The sequence below is a fragment of the Helianthus annuus genome, chromosome 12 (assembly GCF_002127325.2).
Source record: "Helianthus annuus cultivar XRQ/B chromosome 12, HanXRQr2.0-SUNRISE, whole genome shotgun sequence".
In the NCBI taxonomy this organism is placed as follows: domain Eukaryota; kingdom Viridiplantae; phylum Streptophyta; class Magnoliopsida; order Asterales; family Asteraceae; genus Helianthus; species Helianthus annuus.
Window position 1 is genome coordinate 34099180 of NC_035444.2, and position 12853 is coordinate 34112032.

General features: G+C 38.1%; 1 protein-coding gene across 4 annotated transcripts; it reads right to left on the reverse strand.

Moving 5' to 3' along the window:
- Positions 1–494: 494 nt before the first annotated feature.
- Positions 495–3965, reverse strand: LOC110904369 (putative late blight resistance protein homolog R1B-16). Of its 4 annotated transcripts, none has more exons than XM_035980901.1 (4): positions 3769–3965; positions 2141–3410; positions 1791–2038; positions 532–1731 (listed from the first exon to the last, which is right to left on the reverse strand). In XM_035980901.1, exons 2-4 carry the CDS (start codon positions 3200–3202, stop codon positions 702–704), a joined length of 2340 nt encoding a protein of 779 aa, XP_035836794.1. In that variant the 5' UTR covers positions 3203–3410; positions 3769–3965; the 3' UTR covers positions 532–701. The 4 variants fall into 4 exon arrangements, with proteins under 4 accessions (XP_022005915.1, XP_035836793.1, XP_035836794.1 ...); XM_035980902.1 differs by having other exon boundaries at positions 548–912; positions 1320–1731; positions 1791–3410; positions 3769–3956; XM_022150223.2 differs by having other exon boundaries at positions 495–1731; positions 1791–3410; positions 3769–3964.
- Between the last annotated feature and the right edge of the window lie 8888 nt (positions 3966–12853).

Sequence of the window (12853 nt, forward strand, 5' to 3'; positions counted from 1 at the left end):
TTAGTCACAATAAGAGGTCAAATACATGTTCAAATTGAGCCTATTCAAATGCAGACTATATAGGATGACAAAGAATATAACGCTGAGATACAAGTAATTAATCAGAAGCACAAGCTAGATGTAAGACACCAAACTTCTTATTGTAATAAACACTTAATGGAGACACAAATATAAACCAAAGCCCACTAATGTGATCTCTTGAGCACCATGCTGACAAAGGCCAGGTATAAGCGTTCTAGAAGCTTTAACAAGTTTGGTACATGCCTTTAGTCTAAAGCAAGAACCTTAAAAGCATTGAAATGAAACTCAAGGTTAATAGATACATATAGGAAGAACTTAGATAACTCTGGGGGCTAAAAAAAGGTCTGATTGCTCAACCAGCACATGCCCAAATCCGGGCTTGAGCAACAGGCCTTGGCCTATGGGCATAGCTGTATAGGTTGTTTCCTACAACATATTGATTTGGGTTCTTGAATTGTTTATCAGTATGCCCATTTTGAGAAAAAAACAAACATACATATTAATCAAATGTAGTTCAAAAGCAATGTTTTTATATTTAGATGAAGTTTTCAAGCTGCTTTTATTTTAAACAGAAAGCAATCAGACAGATGAAGAAAACACACACTTCTATTACCTCAAAACTTAGACCCACAAAACTTTCACATGAAGGATTTCAATCACTACTCTCAAACATAAGTGTCTTAGAAATTTTCTTTTCGGTGGACTTTCAAGAAACTGTTACCTTCAGACTCTTGCTCTTTCTGAATTTCCACTGCTGATCTATATGCAGACAAGCCGCATCCATTCACCTCAATCACCTCCAAAGTTAAAATCTTCCCAAGAGCCGCCGGGACACTGTCAAGTTTTAAGCAACGATGAACCACCAAACGTTGCAGCCTAGGAAAATTATCCCTGAAACAAACCCATTGCTTTATGTCCAGATCATGCAATTTCAAGACCTTGAGTTTCAGAAACTCTGCATCCCCCGTCTCCCATCTTCCTCCAATGCATGAATTAAGTTTTAATTTTAAAACCTCAAGGTTAGGCAGCCATGCAAAGGTCCACATCTCTCCCCAATCCATGCAAGTATTTAACAAAGTCAGTCTCTTAATCTTTTCAGGAAAATTATAAGGATTGCATGATCTCGTTGGTTCAGGGTAAAAAAATGTATTATGTAACTTCAACTTTTGAAGGTGATCTAGAGAGCCTAAATCAGGAAATTCCAGATCACCTGACATTGATATTAAGGATCCACAAAACCCAAGCTTCCTAAGATTTGGAGTCCTTGAAAATACATTGTGGCAAGATCGAGGATTTACTTGGGATAAGGTTTGTAAGCTAGCCAATGCACTGGGTCCATCCTTCTCTGTAACTTGTAGAAAACTAGGCTCCTCCATAAGGTTTATCCCTGATTTCATATATAGGTGCCTTAGATTTAGCATGCTCCATATTGTTTTTGGTAAAACGATATTCTTCCTTGAGGATATTATGAGCATTTGTAGATTCACGAGGTTTGATATTGATGCATGGGGGCTTCCATCATGTGCTTGAATGGCCAGGTATCTCAGATTAACCATGTGAACAACAGCTAAAGGGAATAACGAGATAAGAATGGACTCTAAATCCAAAATCTTAAGAAACATGTATGTGTCGATGTGAATTGATCCACCCTCTTGTAGAGATTTTCCTAGCTCCAACGGAAAGCAAAGCGTTGATGAGAGCATACCATACCTGCATATTTTGGTTAGTGATTCATAATTTAGCATGTTAATGCAGTAATATAGTCATACCTATACTTGTTTGCCAGAAAATTTTCTTCCTCGGCTTTTCTCAAGCAAAAATCATGCAATAAGTCATGGATGCGGCAAGTTTTAACTTGACCGTCAGACTTTTTTCGGGACGCCATCACCAAACTTCTCCTGATTAAATCCAGCAAGAAATCCACTGCAACGTCCTCCAGCATTCTGCTTGTGGTTTCATGTATGAATCCTTGAGCAATCCATAGCCAAATCAGCTTTGTCACTGGGACTTCATAGTCCTTAGTAAATGCTCCCAAAAAGAGAAAACAAGGTCTTAAGTGAGGAGGCAAATGGTCGTAGCTTAAAGACAGAGAGTCCATATACTGTCTTGGATCACTAACCATGAATGTATGTAGACTTGCAGCAATTTGCTCCCACCAGGTGACGGAAAGATTATTTTTCACTAGACCAGCAGCTATAACAATTGCAAGAGGCAAACCTTCACATTTTCTATTTATCACCAGTCCAAATTTCTCCAATCCATCCGGGCATATTCCCATTCTAAACACATTCTTCTGAAATATGCCCCAACTTTCAACTCTAGTACGAAGACGCAAGACATGAGCAGGTCTTGCTGACTGTACATTTAAACAGACGTCTATGTCTCGGCTAGTAAATAGAACTCTGCTTCCGGTTTTGTCATCTGGAAAATACATTTTGAGGTCGTTCCAGACCGTACAATCCCATATATCATCCAAGACCACCAAATATCTACGACCCTTTAGTTTTCTGTATAATTTTTCCCCCAACTGGTGCTCGCCCATTTCATACAAGTCGTCTGTAAGATCATCCATAAAAGAGCTTAATATACTAAGTAACAAATCCTTCTTTATATATACTTGAGAAACACAAGCCCATGCTCGAAAGTCGAACATGTACTTGACTAATTCATGGCTGTATAATGTTCTAGCCAAAGTCGTCTTTCCAAGCCCAGCCATTCCGGTAATTGAGATAATTTGGTACTGCTTTGTAGAAGTTGAGGTAAGTTGATCAAGTAGTGTTTCTATTTCATTATCAAAACCCACCACAACTTTTTCTTCCTCTACGTTTGAATTATATCTGATATTACAGAGTTGTTCACAAATAAGTATCATCTTATCCAATGGGTGTGTTATATGTGTATCTGAACGATATGAGATCAAAGCTGACAATCCGGAGCTGCTCGCTGCTTTTACAATCATATCCAAAGCTTCGCTATCTACCATGCCTTGCATTTCCTTCAGTAGAGCTAGCACTTGCGCATTTTCATACCCTGCCATCATGTCTTTGAGGTAATTCATGAGATCCGCAAAATATTCGGTCATCTTTCTCTTGTATTCTTGTGCTCCTTCAACATATGAGTGGTCATATCTCATGAAGTAATTGATTAATTCCTCCACGTGAAGACCAAGAGCATCAGCCATGGTTCTCTCCTGATGTGAAAACTATCAGGTTCTAAGTAATATGTCAAAAGTATTATAAGACTTTGGTAGTGATCTTGATAAGCAGTCAAACTCTTATTTGTTCAACTGTCATGAACACAGACCAAGCAAGCATTCAAAGTTATTTGATTTGACTGATGGTCAACAGAATGTGATTAGCATAATCCATCAACAAATTCTTGAAACTGCCCTACAATTACAATCAAAGGACTTTGAAAATCAAGATTAATGCTTCAATTGCTTTATCATAAAAGTTCCAATCTGTTGCAATAAAAAGATGCACCATTGCCAGTTTTCTTACTTAATCTTCTACTTTCATAAGTATCAAATTGAGCAATAACATATGCAAGTATCATAAAAAAGCAAATACCCACAAATCCACAATATCTCAGGCCTGAACACAAAGGCAACAATACTATACTCCTCCATTCAAAATAAGAAAAGCATTAACAATATCTACAAAAAAAACGAATCTTAACTACTAATACTATACATCTGAAATCCATAGATCTGCAACAGAATAGTATTTTCTAGAAATAATAACTCACCTCCGATAATGATGATGATGATGATGATGATGATGATGATGATGATGATGATGAAAGCTGTAGAAGAAACTATGTACCCTACTCAATGGAAGCTGTAGAAGAAACTACGTACCCCTACTCATTAGTCAAGTCAACGAAGATTCAAACCTACCCACATAGCCACATATATCTTCGATCTTCTATCTCCTATCTTCTATCTTCTATTTATTTATATGATAAATAAAACTTATGGTGGGACTGGTGTCAACTTCTCAAACAATCCATAGATTTCCCGCTCATATGTTTCGGTCCAATTTTTTTGGGTGCTACTAAATACACCCGCCTATAAAAACATGACATCATTACATCACAAATCAACATTTTGTTGTTTTTTTGTTTTTTGTTGTCTTTTTAATTATTATTATTATTTACTAGTAGTAATCATTTATTATTATTTTAAAAATATTTATTTGAATAAAAAATATTTATTAAAAAAAATTTGAACGAACTCGATTTTTAATAAAACTTATCTGAATGTTAAAAAAAAAGTAAAACAAGGCTGTCTTTTCATATTTTTTAATAGTAAAATGTTAATAAGTTATTAAAGAAAACCATATTTTAGGTGAAATTAATTGTTATAAAAGAGAAATGAAAAACAAATTTTATATATAATTTAGTAATTTTTTATCATTACACCCCCTATAACAATTAGGTGATGGAAATTGTTCATGACCCAAGATACTGATGGTGAACCAAGGTTTTTTTGCCAGCCTTCTAAACACATCGGGCTATAATTTCATGGGGTTAAACCAAGATGTTGGACAGAGTTCTTTCGCCAACTCTACAAGTGCGCCGCACTATGATTTCATGGGGTTGAACCAAGATCAAACATCACAAGTGATACATGAATATATTGATCAAATTTCAAAAATCTTCCATGCGTGTGTTACATGCATATAACGTGTTAGGTGATGGAAATTGTGGATTTCGGGCTACGACTTCTGCTCTAGGGTACAATGAAGATGAATGGTTATTTATCCGAAAATCATTGTTGGAAAAGCTACTTCAGTTTAGAAATAAGTACACTAAAGCTTTCTATGGCTCATTTGAAAATGTGTTTACGTCCTTTGCTTGGTCAGGGTCGGGGTTGCACCAAAAAAACATTGGATGATTATGCCAGAGGCAGGATTCTTGATTGCGAACAAGTTTAACGTAACCGTTCAATTTTTATCTAAAGAAAAAAGAAACAGTTCGACTTGTTTTTCGCTTTGGAGAGGCCCTCACCAGTTCCCAAAAAAAAAAAAAAATAATTTCAATTGCACACATGAATGGTGACCATTTTATAATGGTAGAATTGTAAGCAGAGTATCCAATTGCCACCACAAACAAACTTTGGACATTAATGAGAGAATATGATGTCACACCCAGGCTATAGCGGAAGCGTGGTTTATTTGGTGTGACTTCTTAATACCATACCAATCAATCACAACAATGCTATATGATAAAAACACAAGATGTTTATCCGTTAATAAAGTTTAGAAACTACCACAATACCATTGTTTGAAAACATCAATACCGAATTAAGTTACAAACAATGACGTGTTTAAACGAGTTCACAAGACTCAACAAAAGTACTTAAATAAAACCTGAGTTTAGAATTATGTATCCCATCCAGGAAAGGGATACACCCTCTAAACTCAACAACCCTGGATAACATCTTTTTATTTAAACGCAGCTTGACGACACATACATACCCTTCCAGATCCACTATTTCCCTGAAATACATGTAGTTTGAAAAGTCAACAAAAGTTGAGCGAGTTCATGTGTAAGTGAGTATGTATAAACCTTTGTAAACAACGTATGTATGTCCTGGTATGATTGCAAACAAGGAAAAGATCACCAGTGGTTTGCAAGGCCACTGATATGTGTGACGGTGTAGGAAGACTCAAACCTAGCAAAGTTGTACCGGGCTTCCGGCTGGAAGACATAGTCACCACTATGGGTCGCCCCGGCTTCATGGGTGTGGGCTCGCTACACCCAAATAGATCTATCACTCATGCCCCTCGGTCCTGATACGAGGATTAATGGTCCCAAATATCCGCCTACCCTATCACATGATCTATGGTTCTTTCCTAGGCTAATCATACCAATAGTATTGTAAGTATCCCTTTGTAACATGTATTTCACCCCCGAAGTAAGTAAACAAAGCAGTTTAAGGAAAAGGGGAACATGAACTCACTATAGTGCGTCTTCTGCTCGTAACTCAAACTCTGTCAGCTACACGACAACCTACAACGTACTAACGTCTATTAGATGAACGGGCCGTGCCTTGACTTAGAGTTTAACGTCTTTGAGTTGCGTTTCTAGTGTTATTCCAAGTTATAATTATTTGTTAAAATAATAATTATTTTAACTTTAAATTATATTTAATTTTGGAATAATTGTTTAATCAATATTTTTGGTATTAATACTTCTCAAGTATTTTATCTTCGTATCTCCTTCCCAAGGATGGGGGTAATTTATACATGTATATTTGTGGTTCCGAAATATTATATTTTTAAGTCCCACTTAGAAAATATATATAACCTTTTTGTCAAAAATAATGTATTCCAAAATATATATATTTTTCCCAAAAATAATATATTTTCACTTCTTGTATCCAAAACAATATTTACCAAAAATATATTTGTAAAAGTATTTTCCGGAATATTTCATAAGTTACGTTTTTGCGTTCGGTTTCACAATATCAAGTGTGTAACTTAAATATTTTATTCCGTGAGATTTTTGGTATTATTTTGGAGTTGTAATTCCATGGTATTTGTTAAGTTATATTATTTTACCCTAAAATAATATAACTATTCCACCAAGTAAACAAATATTCACACAAGTGTTTTATTAATAAATATATATTCTAAATATATATATTTGTCCATTTTATTTACAAAAACCCGCCTCCGATACTATGTATTTTTGTAACAAAAATTATGGCAAGATTTATATTTGAAAAACATAGTTTAAAATACACTAGTAATCACTTGTCTAGAAAATATTTTCTAAGTGTTGGAATTTTTAGAAAATTTCGCCATAGTTTCCTTTGTAAATGGTGGTGTCCATGCTATTTAGCATATCATTTTCTCTTTCAAAAATCATTCAAACAATCAACAATCACACTCTAAACAATATTACACTTACCAAGTGCGAAAACTATTCCATATACAATACAACATGAACTTGATTTTTCTCAAAAACGCGTAGTATCTAGGTAAAGTGTTTAGTGGGTTTAGTTACCCTCCAAAGTGTGTTTACTTCTTTTAAAATCTCATTCTTGCAAAGATTTGGTGTTTACAACTTGTAAACATAATTTACGAAAATGTTTATTTATCACATTTTCTTGTTTTACTAAGGTTTACACACTTGTCTTTCCACTAAAAATGGTGTAGTTTTAATAAAAACCATGATCCTTCAAGAATCATCTTTTTAAACTTGGTTCCTTTAGAAAAATCATTCACAAGTCTTGGATTACAAGATTACTAGTTCACTTGGTTTATTACTTTTAAAGAAAAATCATTTTTCTTTCAAGTTCATGTCTTAATAAGAAGATGATCATTTCATGTTGTTACATAATCATCCCCTAACTTGCTAAATCATGTTTTTAATCATAATCTAGCAAGTCCCATGTTATGATCAACATTAATATTTCTAGTAATCAACAAGCAAGCATCAACATATACCAAACAACATCGTACTAACATTATTTCATCATGTTTCATCTTATGTAAAGCTTTATGATCAAGTCTTTTAGTGTTCTAGTGTTAATCAATAAACAACATCTTTTAACCACTAAAATATGAAGTAAACAAGAGTGTATAAGGATCTTACAACTAGCTTAAAGCAAGGGAAGAACAAGGTTGAAAATGTGGTGGATAATAGCAAACGAAGGTGGTCCTTAAAGTTCTGTGAGCACCGAGCCTCGTTAGTGACCTTCTAGCACCTTGTAGTACACTTGAAATGCTTGAGATTGCCACAAAAAATGGTGGTGGTGGGGGTATGTTCGGCCGTAGCTTTTATGTGGAGATAAGGAAGTGTGGTGTTGTGAAGATGGTGATGAAGAGGATAAGTGATTAGTTCTTATAACCCACTAAACTCTTTGTCCATTGGTTTAAGTGTCTATGAAGTACATGACAAGATCAATTCAAAATCCAATGAAAGATCATGGAAGATTATATGGGGATTATGAAGATTACACAAATCTTTGTGGTGGGGCCATGCATCATGACCGTAAGTCATATATGGGGAGGGGGTAAGTGTAGTTTAGAATGATAAGTAGGTGATTTAGTGGGGTGTTAAGTGTTAAGTCTTGTGTCTAGTATGTTTCATGCTTTATGTATTATGTTAGTGTGCTCGGGAACCATGACTAGCTCAGAAAAAGTGAAACAATGCTTTAAGCAATATTTTAGTGTTCCTGGTAATGTCCGGTTGTTTGGTTAGATACTGATCCGTTAAAGTGCTAAGTTATTCCATATAGTGTCCTTTATGTAACTTTTTGTGACATTTTTAATTCCTGACACTTAGGAAAGCATACAGGACCATTTTGCCATGTTTTTGCACATTACTAGCATGTTAAAATGCTGAATTTTGTTAATTAATGCAGAATTCTGCACTTAGAGTGGGTTTTAGGTACTTTCCGGCACCTAAACTATCACCTAGTGACGCAGTTTTATGGTCCTTACTTCCCTACAGTCCATACTAGTGTAGTACCTTGTCTCTGGCTCACACTGGGCCTTAAAACATTGTCTGTTTATGTACTGGCACTGTCAGTATATTTCTAAGTTATCCGCTAACTGTGCTTTGTGCATCAAGTATGTCACTAAAGTTTGTATGGAATGAATGGTGTGACAGTATGAAATGTGATGCACATGTATGTATGACACAGAAATCATAAAGCAGTTTGTATTATCAGTTGTAATCAATCACAGTCATTAAGCATAAATTTAATATTAATTAATCGTATGGATACCTGTAATTATGAGGGATGTCACATTCTCCCCCTGTTAAGAAAATTTCCTCCCGAAATTTTAGTTCTGCTACTAGATGCAGGGTCTTGGGGAATAAATGTGGGTATTTGGCCTTCATGCGATCCTCACATTCCCACGTGAATTCTGGGCCATGTCGCGCATTCCATCGAACTTTGACGAGTTTGACACTACTCCTGCGTTTTTTGTTACCCTTCCAATCAGTAACCTCAACGGGTTCTTCAGTAAAATGGAGCGTGTCGTCAATATGAACTTCGTCGGCAGGAATGACCATTGTCTCTTGAGTTGGACTCTTTTTCAAATTGGATACATGAAATGTATCATGGACGCCATTAAGTTCAGTAGGTAAATCCAACTTGTATGCTACAAGACCAATCCTTTTCAGGATTTTGAATGGACCAATGTATCTAGGGTTCAACTTCCCACGCTTCCCAAAGCGTGCCACACCTTTCCAGGGTGAAACCTTCAACAAAACCATATCTCCCACCTCAAATTCCAGAGGTTTCCTTCTTTGGTCCACATAACTCTTTTGACGATCACGAGCCGCTTTGATGCGCTCTCGGATTTGTATAATCTTGTCAGTCGTTTCCTGGACCAATTCCGGGCCAACAAGCTGTCTATCACCCTTGTCAGCCCAGCATAATGGTGATCGACACTTGCGTCCATAGAGAGCTTCGAACGGTGCGGCATGGATGCTTGCATGATAACTGTTATTGTATGAAAATTCGACCAATGGTAGGTGAGTGTCCCAACTCCCACCTAAATCCATTACGCAAGCTCGCAACATGTCTTCCAACGTTTGAATCGTTCATTCACTCTGTCCGTCTGTTTGCGGGTGAAATGCAGTACTCAGATTCAACTGAGAACCAAAAGCTTCTTGAAAGGATTGCCAAATCCTTGACACGAATCTTCCATCTCTATCAGAGATAATTGAGAGAGGTACTCCATGTCGTGCAACAATCTCTCTCAGGTATAGCTCAGCAAGCTTACTCGTGTTGTCTTTTTCTTTGATTGGCAGAAAGTGTGCAGATTTCGTTAAACGGTCTACAATTACCCAAATCGTATCATGGCCCTTGGGCTTCCTTGGCCATTTCGTTATAAAGTCCATTGACATCTGTTCCCATTTCCATTGGGGTATTTCAGGTTGTTGCAAGAGACCTGAAGGCTTCTGGTATTCGACTTTGACCTTGGCGTAAGTTAAACATTTGCCAACATACGTCGCAACATCGCCTTTTAATCTCGGCCACCAATAGAAATCCTTTAGATCTTGGTACATTTTATCTGCTCCTGGATGGATCGAGTACCGAGATTTGTGAGCCTCATCAAAAATAACATTTCTCAAACCACCAAACAAGGGAACCCAAATTCGTTTCATGAAGCACAACGTTCCTTCCCCGTTTGGTAGCAACTGCTTCTCCATCCCACGGAGATATTCATTCACCAGATTTTCCTTTTTAAGTGCTTCTCTCTGCGCGGCACGAATGCGCAATTAGAGGTCCGTTTGAATAATCATTTCGAAAGCCCTAACCCTTATGGGCTTGATCCTTTCCTTCCGACTTAGGGCATCGGCGACCACATTCGCCTTCCCTGGGTGATATTTAATCTCACAATCGTAATCATTCAGTAGTTCAACCCAGCGTCTTTGCCTCATGTTAAGCTCTTTTTGATCAAAAATGTGTTGCAGGCTCTTGTGATCAGTATAGATTGTGCATCGCGTGCCATATAAGTAATGTCGCCAGATTTTTGATGCAAACACCATCGCGCCCAATTCCAAATCATGCGTGGTGTAATTTTTCTCGTGGACCTTCAACTGGCGAGAAGCATATGCTATAACCTTCTGTCGTTGCATCAGCACGCAACCTAAACCCTGATGCGAAGCATCGCAATATACCACGAAGTCGTTCGTGCCTTCGGGTAGAGATAAAATTGGCGAGTCACAAAGCTTGTTTTTCAACAACTGAAATGTTTCTTCTTGCTTGTCTCCCCATTCGTATTTCTTGTCTTTCTGCGTGAGGGAAGTCAAAGGTTGAGCGATTTTCGAAAAATCCTCAATAAACCTGCGATAATATCCTGCCAAACCTAGAAACTGTCGAATCTCGGTCGGCGTCTTCGGAGTCTCCCAATTCTTGATCGCCTCGATCTTTGTGGGATCCACATGGATTCTATTTCCGTTAACTACATGACCAAGAAATTGGACTTCGCGTAACCAGAACTCGCACTTCGAGAACTTTGCGTACAACTTCTCCTTTTTAAGCAGTTCTAGGATAGCCCTTAGATGTTGCTCATGTTCTTCTTTTGTCTTCGAGTAGATGAAAATATCATCAATAAACACGATTACGAACTTATCGAGGTACGGCTTACAAACTCTGTTCATCAAATCCTTGAATACAGCTGGCGCGTTTGTCAAACCAAATGGCATAACCAGGAACTCGTAATGTCCATAGCAAGTCCTAAATGTAGTCTTGGGAATACTTTCCTCTTGTATTCTCAACTGGTGATAACCTGATCGTAGATCGATCTTTGAGTAAAAACTTAAACCTTGTAATTAATCAAACAGGTCATCAATTCTTGGCAAAGGATATATGTTCTTGATAGTCAACTTGTTCAGCTCCAGGTACTCAATACACATGCGGAAACTACCATCTTTGTTTTTAACGAACAACACTGGAGCTCCCCAAGGCGAGAAGCTTGATCTGATAAATCCTTTATCCAACAGCTCCTGAAGTTGCGTTGACAGCTCTTGCATCTCTGAAGGTGCAAGTCGATGGGGTGCCTTAGCTACAGGCGCGGCGCCTGGAACTAAGTCAATATGAAACTCGACTTGTCTTTGTGGCGGCAATCCTGGTAAGCCTTCTGGAAAGACTTCAGGGTACTCCTTCACGACTAGAATGTCTTCTAGTTTCGGCTCAGTAGCTTCTTTATCCATGATGTGTGCCAAGAAGGCAACACATCCCTTCTTCAAACATTTTCGAGCTTACAAACAGCTAATGATCCTTAAGGGCGTATCGCGCTTCTCTCCGTGTACCACAATCGTTTCTCCATTCGCCATTGGGATGCGAATGGTCTTCTCGTGACATACAATTTCGGCCCGGTTGTTGGACAACCAATCCATCCCTACTACCACATCGAAGCTTCCCAACTCTACTGGCAGTAGATCCAATGTAAACTCGTGCTCTCCCAATTCGATCACGCATCCTCTGATGACTTCATTTGTTTCAACTAGCTTTCCATTAGCCAGTTCAATTGAGTACGGAGTGTCTAACTTACTAGCAGTTAACCCAAGCATTTTCTTAAATTCTAGCGATACAAAACTATAGTCGGCACCAGTATCAAATAGCACAGATGCAAAGCGTTGATTAATAGGGAACGTACCAGTAACGACATTTGGATCTTGGCGTGCTTCCCTCGCACCGATATTAAAAACTCTTCCTTGTGCTTGATTGAGCTTTGGGCACTCCCGTTTAAAATGCCCCATGTCTCAACAATTGAAACACCCTGGTCCTCGACCATTCCCGTTACCACCTTGAGCATTGTTTTGGTTACGATTCCCACCTCCAGCTTGATTTCCAAAATTTCCTCGATTACCATTTCCGCCATTCCCTCCTTCTGGGCGGTTTCCATTCCCATTACCTCCCCGGTTGCTGTTACCAAAACCCCTTTGACTGCCATGGCCAGTACCAACCCAACAAGTTTCTTTTGAGTGGCCAACTCTTCCACAAGATTCACATTTTCCAGATCTGCATCGTCCCTCGTGATGCAACTAACACGCGTTACACTTGGGCAGGGTGCCCATATACCCCTTTCCTTTGGCCTTGGCCGGTGCACTCGTCTCATCTTTCTTGTTCGAGTTGCTGGTACCTTTCTTAAAGTTGGAGAACTTCCGTTTGTTCTCTCCCGAGGACTCCACACGAGTCTCCTTTTTCTTGGGGTCAGAATTTGAAAACTTGTTTAACCTGATAGCTTCCTTAGTCAGTGACACGCTCAGATCGATAGCTTCAGTAATTGTTGCAGGCTTTGACGATGTGACCCTACTCATAATCTGAGGTGCCAACCCCCAAATGAAACGCTCCACG

Bases quoted from the DNA above. Each gene is read 5' to 3' on its own strand.
- LOC110904369 (XM_022150223.2), bottom strand. From the start codon at position 3,202: ATGGCTGATGCTCTTGGTCTTCACGTGGAGGAATTAATCAATTACTTC. The intron at 1,732-1,790 runs GTATGACTATAT...CAAAATATGCAG, and splicing joins TTTCTGGCAAACAAGTATAG to GTATGGTATGCTCTCATCAA.